Here is a 22,036-nt window from a genome sequence, read left to right as displayed (position 1 = left end):
AAGCCACTCACACCACCCTAATGAAATCCTCCTGCCAGCACTGTGAGTTTTGCCTGCATGTTCTTCCAGGCATGACTGGTTGACACTGCCTCGATCCCATCAGGTTAATAAGATGAGGTGTTACAGTTCTCATAACATGCTTCACCTCCCATGATTACAGATGAGGTGTTTTAAGTTTATACATTTAATACATTTATTAAAGGACACCCAAACTATGTCATATGATTGCAAAGTACAAGTATAAATTAAGCAGTAAATCCGAATGGGCAAGACATGTATCTGGACTTGATAGCGATTAGCCCAGTATTCTGTTTTCACGGCCATCCTGGGCTCACGGCAGTCATTTATGAAAGTATTCTGGGCCATTCCTTGCACGAGCACATTCAACAGCCAATCAGCTCTAGCCGAAGTCGTCATACTTTACATAATCCCCGGTCCGATCCAATTAGCGCGCAGTAGGTGTGGCCTTATCTGCACGCCGGGTAGAATGCCTTCGGTTTGTGATGTTTTCGTCACTTGAGGATGGCGACTGCAGCCGTCGGCGAGCAGAGTATTTCGGGAAATAGTTCAGTTAATCCTCAGAAAGACCACCTGCGGAAGAGTAAAGATTCGCGCAGGAGACAGGCTGCTCTCCTCTTTCTTAATAATATCTCACTTGACGGACGGCCTATTTATCACTACAGCAATGGGGCGAATGATGAGAGAGAGACGGAATTTCAAGGTTCCGAAGCCGGAGCGGCGGCAGGGAGACTCTGTGCGGCCAGCAGCTACGGGACCTTCCCCGCTCTGTCACCCTCCGTGAGCAGCGGCTCCTGTGGTACCGCACCGAGGATCGGGGTTTTCAACGTCCCCCCGATTCGGGTTCTGCCCACGGACTCAGAGTTTAATGCTGTCGAAAGGGGTGAAATGTCCCTGGAGAGGGATCAGGGCGCCTTCTCGTCCCAGGGGAACCTTCTCTCCCCGAGTGGGCAGACTCTCCTAGGAGCTCGGAAATCGCCGACCCTGCTCTCAGTGCAGACTTTCAATCCGATCACTCTGGATTCCAGGCAAAGGTATTTGACACTCGCTTAAAATGTGCAATGTTAAGTTTTCAATTCATAGCATCGCGTTTCTTGTGTAGTTATATCAGTATTTCTTCCAAGTTGATCAGCGTATAAAGACCTCTTCTGTTCCAATCGATGCATCCTGCAGCAAGTGCAAGTTAAAGGGCTATATTAGTATCCGGAGTTGTTTGGTCGAGCAAATTACCTAGATATTTTCATGGTAATATACACAGGGATGCTCTGTGTCTGCGAGCAGGACCTTGTTAGATAATTGCTGGTGATGCGACTAGTCCTTTGACACCGTTGCTTATGTAAAATATGATGTTATAGACTGTCCCAGACACCCCCCACAGGATCTTTGCTATATATTGAAGTATACAGGGTGTATCAAGTATTTCTCATCACTTTTAAAATACTTTATCGTGGGTCCAGCTGTATGGAAACCAGCATATTAATACGTTTGCTAGCTGTTTTTTTTTTTTCCTAAAAGGTGTCATGCCTTACGTATGAAATAATTTCCGCTTTCGTTTGGGTTGGATATCCATGCTTATTTTAAACAAATAGGATATCACTCACCTCGCCTGAAAAACAATAATTTCAATTGAGACATACTGTCCGTGGGATATTGTAATTATAATCGATTACCTGTTACTGCATATGTCATTTGTATTTTTTTAAAGTCACACTCTTGAACACACAATGTACACGCCTCGTTTGTAAATACGCATGAATCAGTTATGAGTTACATTCGCTTAGGTTCAAGGGCACCCGATGGACAGTCTGATTGTGTGTCAAAGATTTTGTGTGGAAAATTATACGATAGGAAAGTTATTTAGAAATGTGAAGCATTACTTCCTGTCTGTTTAAAAATCCCACTCACATGCTTCCACATGACATCATACATTGAATGGGTGCATGCCCAAACAAGGCTGTTTTCACTGGTTTGTGTGTCTTTTAGAACAGAGGTAAGAGTTCTTTTAATTGCAATGGGTTCTCTTCTGTGCACAGCTGTATCTATGTAAAAGCTAACTTGTGCTTTTGGCTTGCATTCCAACTTGTTGGATTTGTCAAAAGGGTCATTGTGTGCATGCCTGAATATTACAAAAAGAAAAAAAACATTTGGTTTCAGGTTTGACTGTAGGTGGTGCAGAGATGTTTGTAGGGTGGTTCATTGGTAAAAAAAAATACAAAGAATTCATATCCTGGCACATACAATTTTTGAGTTGAACATCATGCATAAAAATGCTGGAATCTCAAAGTTAAACTACCGTCCTCCTAATTATAAGCACAGCCCAATGTTTTGCCATCCGGTGTTGATTTTGTCAGCGCCAGTGGTAAATGGACATGTTAAAGATTATAGGGTGTCCTTTCTTCTTTGACCTGCGATGTTTACACTCCAAGACTCCAATTAGGAGTGATCTAAACATCAGGAATCACTTTGAAAGTTAGTTAATAGTTTGAGAGCAAGTCTGATTTCCAGGAAGTCATTATGTAGTTATGTTATTCTTGAGAATTGGCTATTAGAAGTGTTTCATTTTTCAATCATTTGCAAAAGATATTGCATGGACAATTTTGTACTGTATTCTCATTGTAGTGAGAATGCTTTTTTTTAATAAAAAAAAAAAAAAATTAAAAACCTTTTGTGAGGTTGCAAAACTGTCATGTCTCCTTCAATGTTTATCTTAAAGTGGGGAAAGACACAATTTTTAACACGATTAAAGCATTAATTTGAAAAAAAGTTCCCATAGACCAATAAAATCGCATATCTGAACCTCTGAAGGTCGATTATTACATTTTGTTAGTTTGGAGACGACCCCAGTTTTTTTGAAAATGGTTCATTTCTCTTGAATTGTGCTCGGCTCATTTGTTTAATTGTTGCCCACATGTTAATTATACAAACTGGAAGATATTGCTGAGATTTGGCAGTTCAACTGGCGAAACCTAAATTTTAAAACTTAAATTTTAGCTTTAGTTTATTTTTTTCTCTGTGAGGTTGTAGGGCTAATAGTTGTTTTCTGTGGATTCTGTCAGTTTTAATGACATCCAGGCATCAAACTATTTAGCTAAATCTACAACCAGCTCCACTTTGGGTACATGATAGCATCTGGAGGTCACGGAGCCTTTTCCCCTGGAGTTATAATATAAACAAAAAAGGAAGTCATCAAGTAGGGTTCACCAGGAAGAACCAGCCCTCAAGAAAATTTAGTACAGTATTTCAGATTTCCAGGGAGAACACATTTCCAAAAGTGCAGTAGCAACTTATGGCAACCAGTTTCAGTCCCCATTCAGAAGCCTGTGTGAATTTGCTGAACGATTCCTGCTTCAGTTTAAAGTGGCAGTTCTGTGACATCACCCTTCAAAGCAGAAAATCAGACAAGTTCAATATAAATGCATATATATAATCAGACAACATTTAATGACTGACATAGTAAAGCGCATTTGGAAATTTACAACTTTGAGCAGCCATTTGGCTGTGTGAATCACTGTAGTATAATGCTGATTTATATTTGTTGACATGGTTAAGACATAGCTAGTCCCTTAGAGGCACATTGAATATCTGTACTTACTTTATAATGCATTGCGTCTAAACATCTGGAGTTGAACTGTCATCCTCAATTTATTTTATATTATTTTCAATCCACAAGAATTGCTTGTCATGCAATTTCAAAAATGTATATAGCAATAAAAACTAAACGGATCCTGAGAAGATCTTTAAATATTTAGTAATAATCTAAATATTTAAAGGAAAGTGGTTAGTCCTTTTGTGCATGCGTGTGTATATATGTGTGTATGGGAGTGAGACAGCGCTGTACGGTTGCTTTTCAGTGCCTGGCAAAAGGTGTAAGATGTTGTGGTACTGACATCTCCCTCTGCAGCCTGTGATCTGGAACCTCCAAATCTATACTAAGTCTTTCTGCTTTTAATACTTAAAGCCCGGTACCTCTGGTTGGTCGTGCACAAAAATACAGAGCAGATGGAGAGCACTCTGGGGGAGAAGGGCAGAGGAACGGTTGCATAACATTGTCCAGTCCAGGCATTTCCAAGCAGAAGGTATTTGCCCTAATGCCTGGCCCATGGTCTGTGGCTGAGGTCGCGGTGTTGGAGGGGTGAGCCTATAATGGCCTCTTATGCAACAGACAGTGGAAAGAGCTGCAGCGTCTCTCTGGCCATCGATGATGCAGCTGGGTTGTTTGCCAGGTTTTATTTTAAGGGCACCAGGCTACTGCATGTTTTTGCCTCTAATATAATGGGTAAGTGCAGGTAAGTTACATATGTGATCAGTTAGGATGCCCATGGTTGTTATTGAGCACTTAACATAATTGTTCTACCTTTTGAATGGTTAAAACATGAATGTAGGGTAAAACACCCCGAACTTTTGATATTGAGTATTAATGATCTTATGTTAAATAGGCCTGAACTTGCACAAATAATAGCTGTAGTTTAGGCAAATATGTACACAGTGGAATGTAACTGGATTTTTAGGATTAAGAGAGAGAGAAGATTAGTGCTACACATTGATTTCCATATTTGGGAAAATTCACTGAACAGTCTGTTAGGTTTCTAATTTCTTTGTGGAAAGGATCATACTCTCTGGACGCAGCTGCTTCATGTTTCAGGAGTCCCCTGTTTCCTGGTGTTTTAATGGCCTGAAGTTATGGAGGGGGGGGGGGCTGCTGCCACTGGGCCTGTCTATTGTGTGGAAATGTGCGATTATGAACTAAACAGCCGCTAAGCACACAAAGACTCTTTCTCCAATTTCCATTTGCATTTTTACATCAGTGATAAGCAGATGTGCTGTAGCTGGTGACTTGCACATTTTAATTGTGATAAGTGAATGTTGTAATTGATAGTTGCATGAAATATGGAAGAGCTGGGTGAGTCTCCTGCCTGTAAAGTTTGTGGAAGGTTTGTTGTGATGAAGGTTTGTAATTTAAATAACGAAATAAAAGTTATCAGTCATCTAATTACTCTCCACAGCTATAGGTGCCATTGTTAGGTCAGCAGAGGAAAGGCAAGATCAGCTACACCTGTGCTTATCATGGTCGCGTTGCTGCTTGTCCCCAGTGCTATGCAGTGCTGTGTAACGAGTCGTGACTTCACACCCATTATATTTCCTGTTTTTTTATCGGTCTGTGAGGGGTGGCCCTACTGTCTCTTTTTCAGAAATGGGTTTCAGGGGGGAGCACCGTGTCATAAATGTGTGACTTGTTTTGTCAGCTATTGCTGTTATGAGATTTGACACGAGTCCCCTGATCATAGTAAATACTTGAGTAAGTATTAGAGAAGATCACGATAATATGATTGCCTGTATCACTAATGTCATATTGCTTTCTAATATTAAAAACATAATTATCTGTGTGTTTATAGATGAAGTTTTAATGAATAGCTTTAACAAACATAATTAGCTAGTGTTAGATTGATGTAAAGCTCAAAACCACACAGAAATACAAATATCAATGTATCCGTCCTTCTGTTTTCCACTTATCCAGTGCTGCATCATGCAGTCTATGTCAGGAAGACAGGGTACACCCTAAATGGGATGTCAATGAAATACAAATAAATACGGAAGTCTGTAGAGGACATGCATCACCTTTTTTTTTTTTATCTTGAGATCACGACATTTTTCTCGTGATCTCGACATAACCCTTGTCACTTTCCCGTGATCTCGCGACAGGTTTAGTATTATCCTCATGGATAAATGCATCAGATTTTACTTTGTTTGTGGACTGTCCTAATCAGAATCAGAAGACTTTATGAATCCCGGAGGAAATTGCTCGCATTGCGACTGCACAATCACACATAGACACAGCACAGTATAAGTATAAAAATAGGAATGAAGTGTAAAACAAATTATGGCACTGTTAAACATTCTAATAAATAAAATAAACATAAAATAATGTCCAAAAGTTACAGAAAAAGTAATAAAACACTTAATACAGAAATCCAGATAACTTCAAAGGCTTTGCTAACCTTTTCTCATGACAATTTATAATAATTTGTCTTACTTGAAGAAATGAAATAGGACATTAAGTGATTTTCAGTGATATCAGTACTTGAGAGTACATTGATCACGAAACACAATACCAATATCAGCATATACACTTTTAAAATAATTTTGCAAAATAATGCTTTTATGTAACACTTTCTGAATGCATAACTTTCCCACAGTATGTCCCCAAATACTGGTAACGGTATGTAAAGGCAAATTTTATTGCTTGTTTTGACAATGATCATCTGTTGAAGCCAAATGTACCCAACAAAACGAACTTCTTATCATATAATTATCATCATGTAATTAGTGTTGAATTACATGACCTTTACTATTTAAAGGAACACTGAAATGACATTTTTGGGGTATAACAGGACTGTTTCCTGCCCCGTTTCATGCATCTCTCTCTGTTGGCTCAGGTCTCGCACCCTGTCAGGCTCCACGAGGCCGAGACCCGTGAAGAAGGTGCATTTTATCAAGAACATGAGGCAGTATGACACTCGTGGGAGCAGGTGAGCCACAAGACCGCAAGTCCCATGTTCGGGAGCCAGATCCTCAAGACAGTCATTTCAGAGGACCCCACAGTTTTAACTACAGCCTTTTGGGACTGGTTTTTAAGTTTGTTTTCAGATCTCTCTGCCCAGTTTACGGTTTGGCACAATGTAGCATGCTACTAGTCTATGGTCCAATCAGAGACTTGATCTGTATTGCAGGTCATCCCAAAGTGAGCCTAAATTTCGGTTGGTTCAAGAGAAATTAATATAACAGTCTTATTCTAGTGACTTTCTCATCCCTTCTTCCTAAAATAGTTTAAAATGAATCCAGGGTTTAAGTCCTGGCTTGGGCCCAATGGAAAAATTAGGTCACATAAGGGCGACAGTGGTGACCACACGACGATGTTTCTGATTGTTATTGTTTGTTTTCCTGTTGAAAAGTTTTCCCAAGGTTTTTTTTTCCTCTCCCCCCCCCCACTCCCAAAAAAAGCAGATAAGACTCTAGCACTTGCAATGTGACTTATTTGTCTGAAAGGGGATTTTCGTTTTATATATGTTTTATATGTGTGCAACTTTTTTCGAGCCTTGTATAAGATGCCAGAAATCAAAGAATAGAAATACTGCAAATGCAGGGGTCATTTTAATGCCGGTATTTCCTGGCTCACGTGCTGTCTGGGGAAAAATGAGAATTTTATGTTCTATAGGCATGTGTCTTTGTCTTTACAGCTTATCCACACTCTGCTGTTACGGGATATGCCTTGGATGTACCACGCTTTGGGTTTGCCTGCTTGCTTCTTGTCACGTGTTCCTGTTTCTAAACGCACAAAGCCAACAGAACTCCTGTGCTGCCTGTTGCAGGATCGTGCTGATATGTGCCAAGCGGTCCCTGCTGGCCGCCTTTTCAGTGCTGCCGTACGGCGAGAGCTTCCACATCAGGTACCGTATGACCCACGCACCCTCTCCGCCTCCCCATCCCTGCATCTTCTCCCACTCCTTCATTTTACTGAGATAAATTTAAGATGAAATCTGATGGAAATTTGACCTGAAATTGAGTCTTGCGGCCTGTCTAACAGGTAGGTTCGGGTTTCGAATGTAAATGTTTATTCCTCGTTTTCATGACGTTTTCTGTTTAAAAGAGTTGGGTTCTGCTTATCTGTAAGTAAATTCTGGAAGGAAATTAAAAATAGTTCTTTTTTTCCAAGAGAATTTGGTTCCCTTGATAAGTCATCTTAATTAACCCTCATTTTATTACCGTGATCATGTTCTTTCCTGGCCAAAAAGACCATACATGGAAGTCAAAATTTCAAGTATGGCGTCGCATTGATGTCAAACACATGCACAAGTAAAGATATAATCCACTCTCAAGATATAGGTCCTTCGTGCACAAATTCAACATTCGAGAGTAGTACAGGCAGCTGCAAGTGAGAAATTACTTGATAAGTTGCTTGCGGAAGGTGAACTCAGCTCTCGAAGCTGAGTTCTGCTCAAGCGAATCAGCCTGACTTTTTGGGGGCGGAAACCTAGGGAGACCCTGGCGCTCATATGACTGGCCACTTCCAGCACGATTACACCCACACGGACCTCCATGTCCCTTGAATGACCGCTGAACATCAAGCAAATATATACAGTTGTTTTCGAAATAGCAGTCCGACATCACTAACCTGATCCATCACTGTTTTTTCTACCTTTTTCTACATGACAAATAATTTGCTAGTAGGTGTAGTAATAGAAAACCAATAGACATGACATGCGTGCTGCTGGTTCTTTGTAATTGAATCATTAATTGAAAGGGGCGTGTTGTTGTGTGAAGTTAAGTTAGTAAGGTAATTCAATCTGTGAAATACAGGTGTCAGTTACAGCCCTTATTTAAGGCAGCAAATGTCGTACATGCTGGTTATAGTGCATTTCTCTCAGAAAATCTGAGTAAAATGGGTCGTTCCAGACATTGTTCAGAATAGCAGCGTACTTTGATTAAAAAGTTGATTGGAGAGGGGAAAACATATAAAGAAGTGCAGAAAATGATAGGCTGCTCAGTTAAAATGATCGTAAATGCTTTAAAATGGCAACCAAAACCTGAAAGCCGTGGAAGAAAACGGAAAACTACCATTCGAATGGATCGAAGAATAGCCAAGATGGCAAAGACTCGGCCAATGATCAGCTCCAGGAAGATCAAAGAAAGTCTGAAGTTACCTGTGAGTACTGTGACAATCAGAAGACGCCTATGTGAAGCCAAGCTATCTGCAAAAAGCCCCCGCAAAATCCCATTGCTGAAAAAGAGACACGTGCTGAAGAGGTTACAGTTTGCCAAAGAACATATTTACTGGCCTAAGGAGAAATGGCGCAACATTTTGTGGACTGATGAAAGCAAGATTGTTCTTTTTGGGTCTAGGGGCTGCAGACAGTTTGTCAGACGACCCCCAAACACTGAATTCAAGCCACAGTACACTGTGAAGACAGTGAAGCATGGTGGCACAAGCATCATGATACGGGGATGTTTGTCATACTACGGTGTCAGGCCTATTTATCGCATACCAGGGATCATGGATCAATTTGAGTACATTAAAATACTTGAAAAGGTCATGTTGCCATATGCCGAAGAGGAAATGCCCTTGAAATGGGTGTTTCAGCAAGACAACAACCACAAACACACCAGTAAAAGAGCAACATCTTGGTTCCAGACCAACAAGATTGACGTTATGCAGTGGCCAGCCCAATCCCCAGACCTTAATCCAATAGAAAACTTGTGGGGTGACATCAAACATGCTGTGTCTGAGGCAAAACCAAGACATGCCGAAGAATTGTGGAATGTAGTCCAATCATCCTGGGCTGGAATACCTGTTCACAGGTGCCAGAAGTTGGTTGACTCTATGCAACACAGATGTGCACCATGGTTATACAACTAATTCAAAGGGAAGCTAAATCTTGAAAGTTTACATAGTGAATGTTTGAGTTTGTAAAGAAGAATGCAGACACTGCTATTTTTAGAACAGCCTAGTATTCCTTTTTCTTAAATTTTTATAAAGGATTAACACAAATGTAATAATTTTTCTTCATGTTTTGATTAGGAATAGAATGTACAGTGTTCCCAAGCATTTGCATATATAGAAATAAAAGCTATTATAAGGACTTTGGGCTTTATTCACTTTATTATACACACTGCTATTATTCTGAACACAACTGTATATTTTTTTCTTTTGGTGTTTCATTAAACAATATTTAATTACATGAAAGGGCCAGATGTATTCTATAATAAAAAGTGTCAAAATAAAATAACAAAAAACATTAGTGCACCTTGAGGACGTACATGTGCCAGTAACGAGCATCATGTACCCGCACATTTTTAAAATGCACCACTTAAGTATCGATTAACAATGTACCACTGACTAGACATGTTTTTTTCTTGGTCAAAAGCACAATGTCATTTCGCTGCTTTAAAACAGCAATGTGCTGACAATGAGCAGAAAGCAGGCGCAAAATCATTTGCTATTTTGCTAACGTGTGTGCATAACGTGAAAATGAGCAATGTGCTGGTACGAAACTAGCAAAACTATTTTTCGTCTCACTTTCCGCCAAATAGGGCCCTAGAACATTTCTGATTTTTACTCCATCCATCCATCCATGGACCCACTGCCTATCCTGATCAAGGTCATGGGGGCGCTGGAGCTTATCCCAGGCAGCCAAGGGCATAAGACAGGGGGGCACCCTGTACGGGATGCCCGTCCATCGCAGGGCACCTGCATACTCATACCCACACATGTGCAATGACACTCTATAATCTGTTTAGAGATGCCAGTTAGCCTAATTGCTCATTACGACTGTTGGAGTAAACCTTCCCAACAGACACTGAACACACACACATAAAATGACAATAAAATTTTTATATTGTCTATATTATATTGTCTATATTATATTGCCTATATTATATTGCTGAAGTAATTACATACAGTGAATGCTACAAGTAGTTTGTGTTTTGCATGAAACATAGAATAGAAATGGAATAGAGTGTTTCATCAAATGTTGTCCAGGTTCTAAAACTGATCTCTCCCTTCTGGAATTAATTTACAAGTTTATAGTTCTTAGAAAGGGACACGGTATGAAATACCCATAAATTCCGTGTTTAGGGCTCTGTTTAGGAAAGTTCTCCCTTGTGAAACTCCTGTGTAATATTTGTTTTGGAGAACATATTCCTAATTTGAATATTCTGACAAAGCGCTTAGTTTCAAAAATATACATATTTTGTCATTTTATAAGCTGTTCTATGAAGGTCCTGTAAACTGCTGGGAAAAACATCCGTCTTGTAAAATGTAAAAAATCGTCTTCCTCTTGTCCCCTGGGTACCGGCAGTTCCCAAAATTTGTCCTTGATGCACCATACGCTCCCTCTGCTCTCCATAATGAATTTTTCCTTTGACAAATTAACCCTCAAGCTTAAAGCTTTGTGTATGTGAAAGCTGTGTGTATATGAATGCCGTGTATGCGTTCACACTGGGTCAGTGGGCGAGAGAGAAGCGCAGAGTGCTTTCCCACGCCTGGCTTCCCAGACTTTGGTGTGGAGAGCTGTTGAACTTAGACCCCTACAGCCCCACCCCCGAGCGCCCCTCCCCCCTCCCATCTGCACATGCAGGGCAAAAGGTGTCTGTGGTCATCCACTCACTCAGAAAACAAATTACCATTCGTGTTATGCAAGTGGTTAGCGAGGGGATTTCTGCTGCCCACTCACCGAAAATGGTGCTGTGGGGGGGGGTGGGGGTGGGGCGGGGGCAGGAGCGACGCTGTGCCAGGCTCTGATATTTCAGTCACCTCTGCATGTTAACAGAGTCTCATTGTGATGATCACAGAATCCGTCACAGGACAGATTTACAATTCCAGTGAAGGACTTTTCCTGGCTTAAAGGTGCTGAACGCCTACTGGATAGTTATTTTCGGTCATGATAATATTCTTGTATCCCTGTCCAGGATAAGCAGTTGTAGAATGGATGGATGGAAGATGATCCTCTGCTGACAGGACATGAGCTGAGATTATAGCAGGGTGAAATTTGAAAGTAATCAAAAAAATAAACAAACAAGAGTGATATTACACAAAATAAATCAATAAAATTGCTTCTGTTTGTACTTTGTACTTCCTCTGTTTTCCTTTTCAATCTGCTCTGGAATAGTGTGACTGCTTGAGAGAAGCCAGCCTGCGGCCAGGCTAACAGCCTCACCCTGCTGCTCGCTGTATTGCCGTTTCAGTGAACCACAGCTGGACATTCCAAGGCACCGGCGTTCCTCTACCACAACCCTGGAGATGTTCCCCGGCCTGGACGGTGTGGAGCTGGGTGCATACGGCAAGGTCAGCCAGAAGGGGGCCCACGGGACATTTCAGTGATTTTATGAAATGATATTTATGTAACCCCCTTCTCTTGCTGGAATTCACTAATGTTTTGAGCTTACGTAATGTTTGTACACAGAAGTTTTAGGGGTTTATACGTTGACAATTCTTATTTTGCGAACATGAACCTTTCTCAAAGTCTCAGAGTTTCTGGGAATCGTTTTGTTGCTGATTGGATGAACACTGGTCACATGGGCTTAGGTCTGTCGTGTGCTTTTGCCTGCAGCCATATCCATGTACCTCATGCTCTAGGAACACATTGGTTCCCGTAACAATACTGTTTCTCTGCTTTGCAGCTTCTCAGTGAAATATGGCATATTCCAAGCAGCCTTGCTGTTGTCATTTTCTCACCGTGGAGCCTTCTAAGTGAAATATGGCGTGTTCCAGTCAGACTGACAGCTTTATCGATCTCCCGCAGACCGTGTCCTACGCCAGGTTCCTGCACCCAACCAATGCCTTGGTGAGACAGAAGAATGCACCAGTAGACATCACTATACAAATGGCCAGTACTCAGAAGAACTGTGCACCTTCTAGGCCCAGCAGCACCGTAGGTTTGGACATGGGTATGTCATGATATCCAGAGACATGGATGTAGTTGATTGACTGAATGGAAACCATTCCATTATGACCACTCAGTGTTTCATGCTGCTATTGGCTTGTGAAGGCTGTGTCCGTGGGAGAACCGTAACTGGCGAACGGGTCAATTCCACTCGGTGGGATCCGCTTTCCAGTTTAGCTCTTCGTTGCATTTGTTCTCAGGTGGGGATGATGTTTTGGAGTATGACCCCAATCTGCTGAGTGACCCCCAGTGGCCCTGCGGAAAGCACAAGCGGGTTCTCATATTTGCCTCTTATATGGTGAGGCAGCCCCCAAGGAATGTCCGAGTGTGTCTGAGCTCACTGTGCACCTGGCTGTGTTACTCCATTTTCTCATAGTCACGTTCACAACACAGTGATTGTCTTACGCTTAATAAGTGTTTTGCATGACTTCTTGATTTTGTTTACTCTCAATTAATACCTAAACCATTTTTGAAATGGTCCATATATTTGTTTTTCATATTAATGGCTTTCTTTGATATTTTTTTAGCAGCAGTGGTCTGTTGTTGGGATGCTGTGCCTTAACAGGTTAGAGTGCTGTGTCTGTATCCAGAATGTTATGGGCTCAAATCCTGTGACTGGTGAAGTAGCTATATATCATTGGGCCCTTGAGCAAGGCCCTAAACACCAGTTGCTGGCTGACCCTGTCCTCTGACACCAAAGCTTGCTCTCACATGTATATATAGCTCTGGGAAAATTGAGACCACTATATTGTTTTAAAAATCTGCATTGTTAAATCTTGGTTTAATCTTGGTTCTGCTGGCAGAAGGCTACACTGTAAGGCAGGCCGCTTCCAGGCTCAAAATTTCTAAGTCCACAGTACACGAGAACAGTGTGAAACAGGAAACACTGGGTACGATCAAAAACCAGCCAGATAGAGGGCAGAAGCTACTTTCTAATGCCAGAGATGACTGTCAACTTATCCAGCAGTGGCTCATAAATCGGAGGATGACCTCAAGTGACTTTCAAAGACAACGGGAAACGTTAATTGGTGTGATGTGCACTGCTAGGACAAGTTCATAACAGGCTCCTAGAAGGTGGACCCATAAAGCATGGAAGAAGCCCTTCATCAATGAGAAGCAGGGACAAGCCAGTCTGGCAAAAATGTGCCTGTGTATTTTACACTGGAACATACCCTGTGGGCACCAGACCATGTGGACAGTGGTGCCCTAATGATTATGGAAGCGTCCTTATAATCGGCTTGAATCTGGCTTGAATCCCTGACTGGCAAAGTACCACTGAGGTACCCTGAGCAAGGTACCGCCCCCAAGCAATGATCCCCAGGGGCTGAATTAGCTGCCCCCAGCTATGTCATGATGTCACATATGGGTTAAATGCAGAGGACACATTTCGTTATTGTGCACTGTGTGCTGTGGTGTGTCAACAGTGACAACTAATCACTAATCTATTCACCCATAAATTGAGAAATGAGTGAAATTGAAAATTTTTCTATGGTCTCTTAATTTTTTTCCAGAGCTGTACTTGTGTGTGTCTCTCATAGTGAGCAAGCTGATGTGTTCCTCTATGCCTGTATAAATAGTAAATATCATATCTTTGTTTAGTTTGTCTAAGCTGCTTTGCAGTGCAATTTTAAATTGTTGGGCTAGCAAACCACCATTGACTTGGCATCTGAATGAATGTTCCCAACTGAACCTGAGCGATCACTAATCCCACTGCCAAGCGATTCCTGTCCGACTCCTTCCTCTTCTGATTTGCTTTGTCCGCCGGTGTCCTGCTGGCCGCTTGGAAGACCTCAGACCGTAAGACAGTTGCCTCTTTTGCTCAGGGCTGGATTTGCCTCGTGAACAGGCTTATCCTGTCAGCGCTGCAGTCAGACCCAGTCCCTCTCTATTCACCGCTCAGGCTGACTGCCTCAGAGGCCCTTGACTGCATTGTCATTGAGAAGCTGCCAAGCTGGCAAAGAGGCTCAAGTCTCAAAGCGCCTCTAATTCCACCTCACACTAAATATAAACACAGGCCTCGCCGACCTTCCCGTACTGAACACGCAGCCTCCGCTACCTCTGCACCAGTCTAACAAGCCAGTTATGCAGAGGGACTATCAAGTGGGAAGGAATTGACTTTAATTACTTTGCTTGCACTGTTTCTGACTGCTGGACCTTTTCAGGGATGAACATATTCTATTTTCGACTCCTGAGAACAGGCCTGGGGGCTTGATTGTCTTGCATGGTGTAATTAATGAGGTACACATGACCCAGAGAGACACCCCCATCTTGTTTTTTTTATGCACTTGTTTTTTTTGTTATATGACCTTGTTTGTAGTTAATTTGTTTGTTGGCCTATTTGTGTATTCAAATCAGAGCTAATCGGGCTTCACTGCTAGATTCTATGGTTGATTTCTTTTTTAATTAAAAACCTGTTTTTTATCCCCACCTCCCTCCCCAGACAACTGTCATAGAATATGTGAAACCGTCTGATTTGAAGAAGGACATGAATGAGACGTTTAAGGAGAAGTTTCCGCACATCAAGCTGACGCTGAGCAAGATTAGAAGGTTGTGCTCTGTGCTCTGTATCTTATATGCTTTTATTATAGCGCAAAAAAACTGAAGTGAGCAAGCAAACTCCATGATAACAATCTCATGTGTGACAGCCATGAGGCTTGTGGAGCAGTGAAATGCTGCAGCTTGGTCACGCGACAATAGACTCAACTGTTTTTCATGCATGTACGTCAACTCTGTCCGTGTGTCTTCTGTCGTCAGCCTGAAGCGAGAGATGCGCGCCGTTAGCAACGAATGCGGCCTGCAGCCTGTCACCGTGGCGATGGCCTTTGTGTACTTCGAGAAGCTTGTGCTGCAAGGGCGGCTCAACAAGCAGAACCGCAAGATGGTGTCGGCTGCATGCGTGTTGCTGGCTGCCAAGATCAGCAGTGACCTTCGGAAGCCTGAGGTCAAGCAGCTCATCGATGTGAGTGTCATCACTGCAAGTCCGTCTCTTTGTGGGTGAAACGAAAGTTTGAGAATGCTTCATGTAGAAGCCTATGCCTTTGTGGGCCTCTCATCGGCTCACATAGACAGACATGTAGGTACATGTTTATCTATGTGAGAATTATTTTTTTTTACTTCTATAGCTATCTGTTCTTTTAAAATATTCATTGCCTTTTTAAATTCTTTCCTGTGCTCGGAACAGAAACTGGAGGAGCAGTTCCGCATCAATCGCCGGGAGCTGATCTCCTTTGAGTTTACAGTCCTGGTGGCCCTAGAGATGGCGCTGTACCTTCCTGAGAGCAAAGTCATGCCACACTATCGTCGGCTGGCGCAGCTGCCCTGATCGGGGGTGGGGGGGGTCGCGCCTGGCAGCGAATGCAGACAAGGTCAGGCAAGGTCGCCAAGAAGCAGAGCGACACCCCAGAGTAGTCAGACACAATAGGATCTCTAATCGATGGGCCGCTCCAGACCTCGAACCCGGGCTCCATCCAGCACTGCCAGCAGCTTTCATACAATCAAAGACATTCCTTGTTCTTGATAATCATGCTGTTTTTATTTGCTGTCGTGTCTGTTTCTGAAATCACATCTGTTAATGCTACACACATATGTTTCAGTTTATGCAATAACAGATTTTATTTGTTACTGCTCCACATGCCTAATGGTACGTGATGTACAGCCAGGCTTCTACTACCTGGAGATCTTGTGTCTCCAGAGTCCAGCTCTGGTAAAGAGAATGACAACCATTGTTTGCAGAAATGTCCATTTTTTCCCAGAAACATTTCTGAAAAAATAAAGTCTGAAAAGAAACATTTCGTCCCCACAATGTAATATAGATATAATCCATACACACGCACATTCATTTTCATTTCTCTGTGGGACCATCCATTCATCTGTTAATATCTATGGGCATAACCCTAGTCCCAACTATGACAACCTTACCCAGATCTATTCTGAACCAAAAGTAACCAAACAAAATATTAGACATTTGACATTTTTAGTTTTTTTGATTGCAGTCACTGATTTTTATAAAATTGAGTTTCCACTTGTGGAGACCTAAGAAATGGTCCCCACAACATAAAAATAACAATCTATTTTTGGATTGTGACATTTAGTCATGTATATACACATATACACTACTGGCCAACATTGTGGAAACACTTCCAGTTTTTAGAGACTGCAGAACTTTATTCAACTATTGCTCAAGTTACTTATTTAATCATCCCGTGTATGGTATTTGTAACATTCTGTGATTGTTTATAAACATTACTGCCAATATTTGTGTAGTAATTTTTAAAGCGTAATGCCAAAAATGCTAGGTGTGACCACACATACACACATTTTCCCGGTATGGTCGTATAATTTTATCAAGAAGTATACAGTTATATGTTTGTTAATTAATATTTCAAAAGGGAGAGTTATCCAATGTTTCAAGTAATTCTGGCTTTTGGAGGCCCTTGCTGTGTTTATTTATTTTCCTTATGTTAGTCTCTTTATATACAATTATTTATGCTTTTGTCAATGTTTTGTATATTATTTATTGCAGTTCATCATCATTTGTAGGTGTCACTATTTAACCTTTAGCTTTATTTTATGCACGTTCTGTTTATGTGCATCTTCGTTCTTCCAGCAGCACTGAGGTGGCCGTCACGTCGGGCGAAGCTCTCTATGTTAGAGGAGGCCTTTTTATCCCTTATCAGCACATTTTTGGTGCTAATCTACTGCATCTTTCAGTTCTCTTCCTTTAACACCCCCCCCCCCCAGTTTGTGAACATGCCATTGTATCACCCTTAAACCTGAACATTTATTAATTGTATTTTAGTTGTCAGGTTAAAGGGAGCACAAACATTTCAGTTTCATTACTGCGGTGAATTTCATGTGTTCATAGTAAAAAAGGGATCACGTGGATTAAATTTTTTTTTCATAAAGCCATATACAGTTGTTTCCTAGGTGACACAAAAACTGTTGGTTGACTGTGGAGAAAATTGCACAACATATGACACAAGTTGATTTGTGTACATTTTCCATGACCAAGCAGCCATCCTGTCACGTTTGATGAGTGTTAGAAGAGTTTTCCTTTTAAATTCTAATCCTCATTTTTTCTGCATTTGAAAAACGAGATAATTACACAATTCCTGTACTGTGATGATGTGAGGTTACATGTTAGTTTCCTTTAAACTCATGATTTAATGGGGGAAAAATCTTTCACTGTTACCTGTGTCACTTCTTTTCATTTCTCTCACATTTAAATACATGGAACTAAATATTGCGCAATAGTATAGCTAGCGCCACCTTGTGGTGATAACTGCAATAAGCAACTCGATAACGTGATGGTTGGAGGAAATTGTTCCGTAGTTCAGTCAACCATTGTGTTTATTTTCCCTCAGGAAATATTATCATTCACCACAAAGAGTGTATTTTACTAAGCTGCACAAGGTCTGATTAGTAAATGATTTATGGTTGTGAGAACAGTGCTACTTCCTTAATTATCAGTAGAGGTGGATTTAATTACTGCTGCATTATATAAATAATTATAGCACCTGGAAACTTTCTGTCTATATTAGATATTCCCTCCGGGATGGAGGAATATCTAATAGAGAATTTTTTTTCTTAAGCGAGGTGTCCAGTGTATCACAAAATTTGGATCAGCTATGGCCAGGATATGTTTATATTTGTAGTTTTTTTGTTTAAGATTTTGGATTTTTCTTATTTAAGAGAACACTCAAATCGTACCAGTAACTCATGCTGGAGGATTTTGATGATGGTAATTCGGACAAGGCCGAAATAACTTCTGCATTTATTTTCTGCAGATTTGAATGGCACATTGTCAACATGTACAGACACACTGACAGTGCATTCCGTTACAAAGTGCCTGAAACAGAAGGTATTGATTCACCTTTTGAACTGATTTGGTCCGAAACACTTCTCATTTGTTCATCGGTAGTGACCGTAACGAAGCAGCACACTGCATATGCATATGTGACACTGTGACTTTTAATGACAAAAGCTTTGGCATTGTGGTGACCATGGTGCTTCCAATACTAATATAATACTGGGTAGGTGGAAATTGAAAAGCTGTAAATGATTTTTCCTTGTAGCATGGGTTTAAATTTAAACAAAAATCTCTTTTCAAGTTTAACTATCAACCCTGCTTTTGTGGCAAGTATATAATTTTTAAATGCTGGTAAAAGGAAAATTATAAGGTGTATTAAAAATGTTGTTGACGAGTAATCGGCCCACTGCTCATTTTAACTAAAGATTTAGCCCTTTCCCTTTGTGTATTACTGTGCTTTAAGTGGGTGATTACGTCATGTATCTTTAATGCGCCGTGACTTACATTTTTTCTCTGTATAACAGTTTGATTTAGATCATTGTATTAGTTTGAATGACTTTTTGAGGCAAAATATATTTTTCTGAATATTGATATGGCTTATTGTGTTTTTTGCCCATTACCTTATTATTACAAATCACTTTTCTCTGATGCTTAAGTTATACACACACACACATACACACACACACTTTAATTTGTGGTATAAAAAAATGTCCCATATGCTATATATGACTGGCATCCCATCCAGGGTGTACCCCAGCCTTGTGCCCTGTGATAGACTGGCATCCATCCAGGGTGTACCCTGCCTTGTGCCCTGTTCTGACCCCAGACCTTCTATGACCCTGATCAAGTGATTGGAAGATGGATGGAAACTATATATATATATATAAGTTCCATTATTTAAATGTATTTGCGTATAAAGTAAAGTTAATACAATGACTATGCAAACCTCCTTTACAGTAAGCCCTCATACTTCTCAAAAATCCATAAAGTGTCACATTTATTCTCAAACATACCAGGGATATGCCCTTGGACATCCCTGAAGGACATCCCTGAAGGACATCCCTGAAGGATCTCACTTTATCTTCCCAGTTTTCCCCTGTAGCTTGATCCCACTGCACGCCAGCTCCTAGCAGCTGGGCATCACCAAACCCCTGCACAGCCTTTGATGGGGTAAGTTACACATTCCTGGCTGTAACATCCTGTTCTGAGGGATGTCAGATGCCCTGTCGCTATGTTCCACTGAACTTATATCTGGCTGTCATGCTTGCTTCTCAATGGACGGGAAGCTGCAGTCCAGATTTAGCAGTGATCTGCTGTGACTCACTGCTATATTTTTTCAAGCTCATTTGTATCTGATAATTGCTGTTATAATGCAGTGAAAAGGATGTAACATTATTATGCTATCCAAATGTCCATGCAATTTACACAGGGTTTAGCTTATTATAAAAGTGATAAAGAAATGATGGCTTGGCTCTGACCGGGTGTAATTACACACTGCGCAGATTATAAGGTGCGACTCTGACTTGTATGTTCCTTGTGATATGGCTAAAACAGCCGGGGGCTTATTAATGAGCTGGCTTCCCTTATGCTTTGGAGTGTGTGGGGGGGGGGGGGGGGACCCTGGGCCAGCAGTAACCAGAAGTTTGGCGGTGATGATTTGTGTACCTGGTGTATTCAGATGTCTTAATGACTATATGAGATGCAAGGAAAGGCAAGTTTATTTATATAGCACAATTCAGACACAAGGCAATTCAAAGCGCTTTAAAAAGGCAGAGTAATACATTTAAATAAAAGACATTAAAGTCACATGGATAGGGTTCATCTATTTAAGAAAAGTCAGATTTTCAAGGGTGCATGAGATTACTAGGAACAGCTTCTTCCTCCTCACGTTAAAGCACAGTAGGTGGCAGTATGAGTATTAAATTTCATGTTTGCATGGAAAAACATTTGACATCATTCTGTCCAGAGACCCGTAAACAAAACCGGAAGTAAGGGGGATCATTTTAAACGCTGCTTGGAATACTTAAAATACTTAAAAATTGACAGATGCGTTTGAGTCCATTTAATGTGAAACATGCATTGACATTGTAAGCCACATATAAATTAAATCAGCCTTATACATAATATTAATGTGTATAATATTAATGTTACATTTATGTAGCACTTTTCAAGACACCCAATGCACTCTATATAACCAATAGGGGGCCACTTCAACCACCACCACAGTGTAGCCCCCACCTGGATGATGCAACAGCAGCCTTCACCACACAGTAGCTAAGGTAGTGAAGGGGCAGTAGAGAACTCACCAATTAGACATAGCGGATGATTAGTAGGCCAGATTTATCAGGGTCACACTGGGTATTTTTAGCCAAGACATCGGGGTATCACCTCAACTCTTTTAAAATATGCCCAGGGATCTTTTATGACCTCTGATAGTTAGGGCTTCAGTTTTACATCTCATCTGAAGGGCAGCACCATTTTTACAGCACAGGGTCCCCATCACTGCACTGGGGCATTGGGATCCACACAGACCCCAGGACTGGCTAACTTGTTTGCCACACCAACACCTCTTCCAGCAGCAACCCAGCTTTCCAAGATGATCTCCTAACCCAGTACTGGCCAAGCCCAAAGCTGCTTAACTTCAGATGTATTACCTAGTCTGAGCAGCAGGTGGCGTGGCTGCTGACTTTCCATGTGTCCCTCATCTCCAGAGTCGGGATTGGATGTGTGGAGTGTGCATCGTTTCCCTGTGTTACACAGGCTTGTTACAGGTACCCTGATTTGAGGATTTGCTGATTTGCTATGGCTACGATCACGTAGGCTCTACATTATGTGTGTATTACTTGACGATCATTACACATCACTATCATCTTAGACGTGTTTTGCAATTGTATCTGTAATACATGCAGTCACAGCGCCACATTTATAGGGAAATTTCAGCAAAAAGTCTTACTCTTGTTCATAGGGAAATTGTATGCGCTGTGGACATAAAAACTGGTATATGTTTCTTTACTTTAAAAAAAGGTGATTTTGTAATTCCTTATACTTCTGTGTTTGGTAAATTAATTAATTAGTGTCAATACTTATCAGACAAAATATTTTAATTGACAATTTAACTATGAATAATAATGAATTAGTTTAAGTTTCTTGTCTGGGATGGCCACAAACAGAGACTGTATGTTTACAATGTTTTCAGTTAATCTGTTGAAGAAAGCTTAAATTTGTAAATATTTTTCAATTACAAATGCCAACAATAAAGGCATAACTCTTGGTAAGTTAATTCATCTACACATTATAATTTTTCTCATATTTTCATGGGGCTCTTGTACTCCAACCCCCACTAACTTCACTTTCACTATAAACATAAAAATGCCTGTCAGTGGAAATTCTGTAATTATGGTTTTATAAGCAGTCTCGTAACCACGTTCGTATAATATATACCATTTCACACGTTTAGCTATATTTTTCTTCTATAATGGCAAAGGTGGCCTTAAGGAAAATGTCCACATGAATGTAGCTGGTTACTTTTACCAACAAAACATCGTCTCCTTGCTAAGCATGAGCTTGTCTTTTTTCCACGCAGATACGGACCTTCTTCCCTAGACACATGCTGTCAGATTTATTACCCTTCAGCAGCCGCCCTTAATATGCACCGTCAATCTGTGCTCACTGCTTCCCCCTGGCGTGGCGACCAGGTAAAATCATCTCCCAGTCAGGCAGGAAATTAATTGTTGCAGAGTTAGCTAAAAATACTAGGCAGCGCATCTTTCTC

The 22,036-nt window shown here is 41.0% G+C and overlaps 1 protein-coding gene across 1 annotated transcript; it reads left to right on the top strand.

Annotated features, from left to right (window-relative positions):
• Window positions 1-493: 493 nt before the first annotated feature.
• On the top strand, window positions 494-18,855 carry cables2b (Cdk5 and Abl enzyme substrate 2b). Its single transcript, XM_023825631.2, has 9 exons — window positions 494-1,052; window positions 6,453-6,545; window positions 7,386-7,463; window positions 11,758-11,857; window positions 12,315-12,459; window positions 12,656-12,753; window positions 14,896-15,002; window positions 15,210-15,414; window positions 15,637-18,855. The coding sequence occupies exons 1-9, from the start codon at window positions 523-525 to the stop codon at window positions 15,775-15,777; spliced, it is 1,497 nt and encodes a 498-aa protein (XP_023681399.1). The 5' UTR covers window positions 494-522; the 3' UTR covers window positions 15,778-18,855.
• The last annotated feature ends 3,181 nt before the right edge of the window (window positions 18,856-22,036 follow it).

The sequence above is a fragment of the Paramormyrops kingsleyae genome, chromosome 6 (genome assembly GCF_048594095.1).
Source record: "Paramormyrops kingsleyae isolate MSU_618 chromosome 6, PKINGS_0.4, whole genome shotgun sequence".
Taxonomy (NCBI): Eukaryota; Metazoa; Chordata; class Actinopteri; order Osteoglossiformes; family Mormyridae; genus Paramormyrops; species Paramormyrops kingsleyae.
This window is presented reverse-complemented; position numbering and strand designations above follow the sequence as displayed.

Coding starts and splice junctions, on each gene's coding strand:
- cables2b (XM_023825631.2), top strand. CDS start 523: ATGGCGACTGCAGCCGTCGGCGAGCAGAGTATTTCGGGAAATAGTTCA. Junction 7,464..11,757: donor GGCGAGAGCTTCCACATCAG/GTACCGTATGAC, acceptor TTGCCGTTTCAG/TGAACCACAGCTGGACATTC. Junction 12,754..14,895: donor TCATATTTGCCTCTTATATG/GTGAGGCAGCCC, acceptor CTCCCTCCCCAG/ACAACTGTCATAGAATATGT.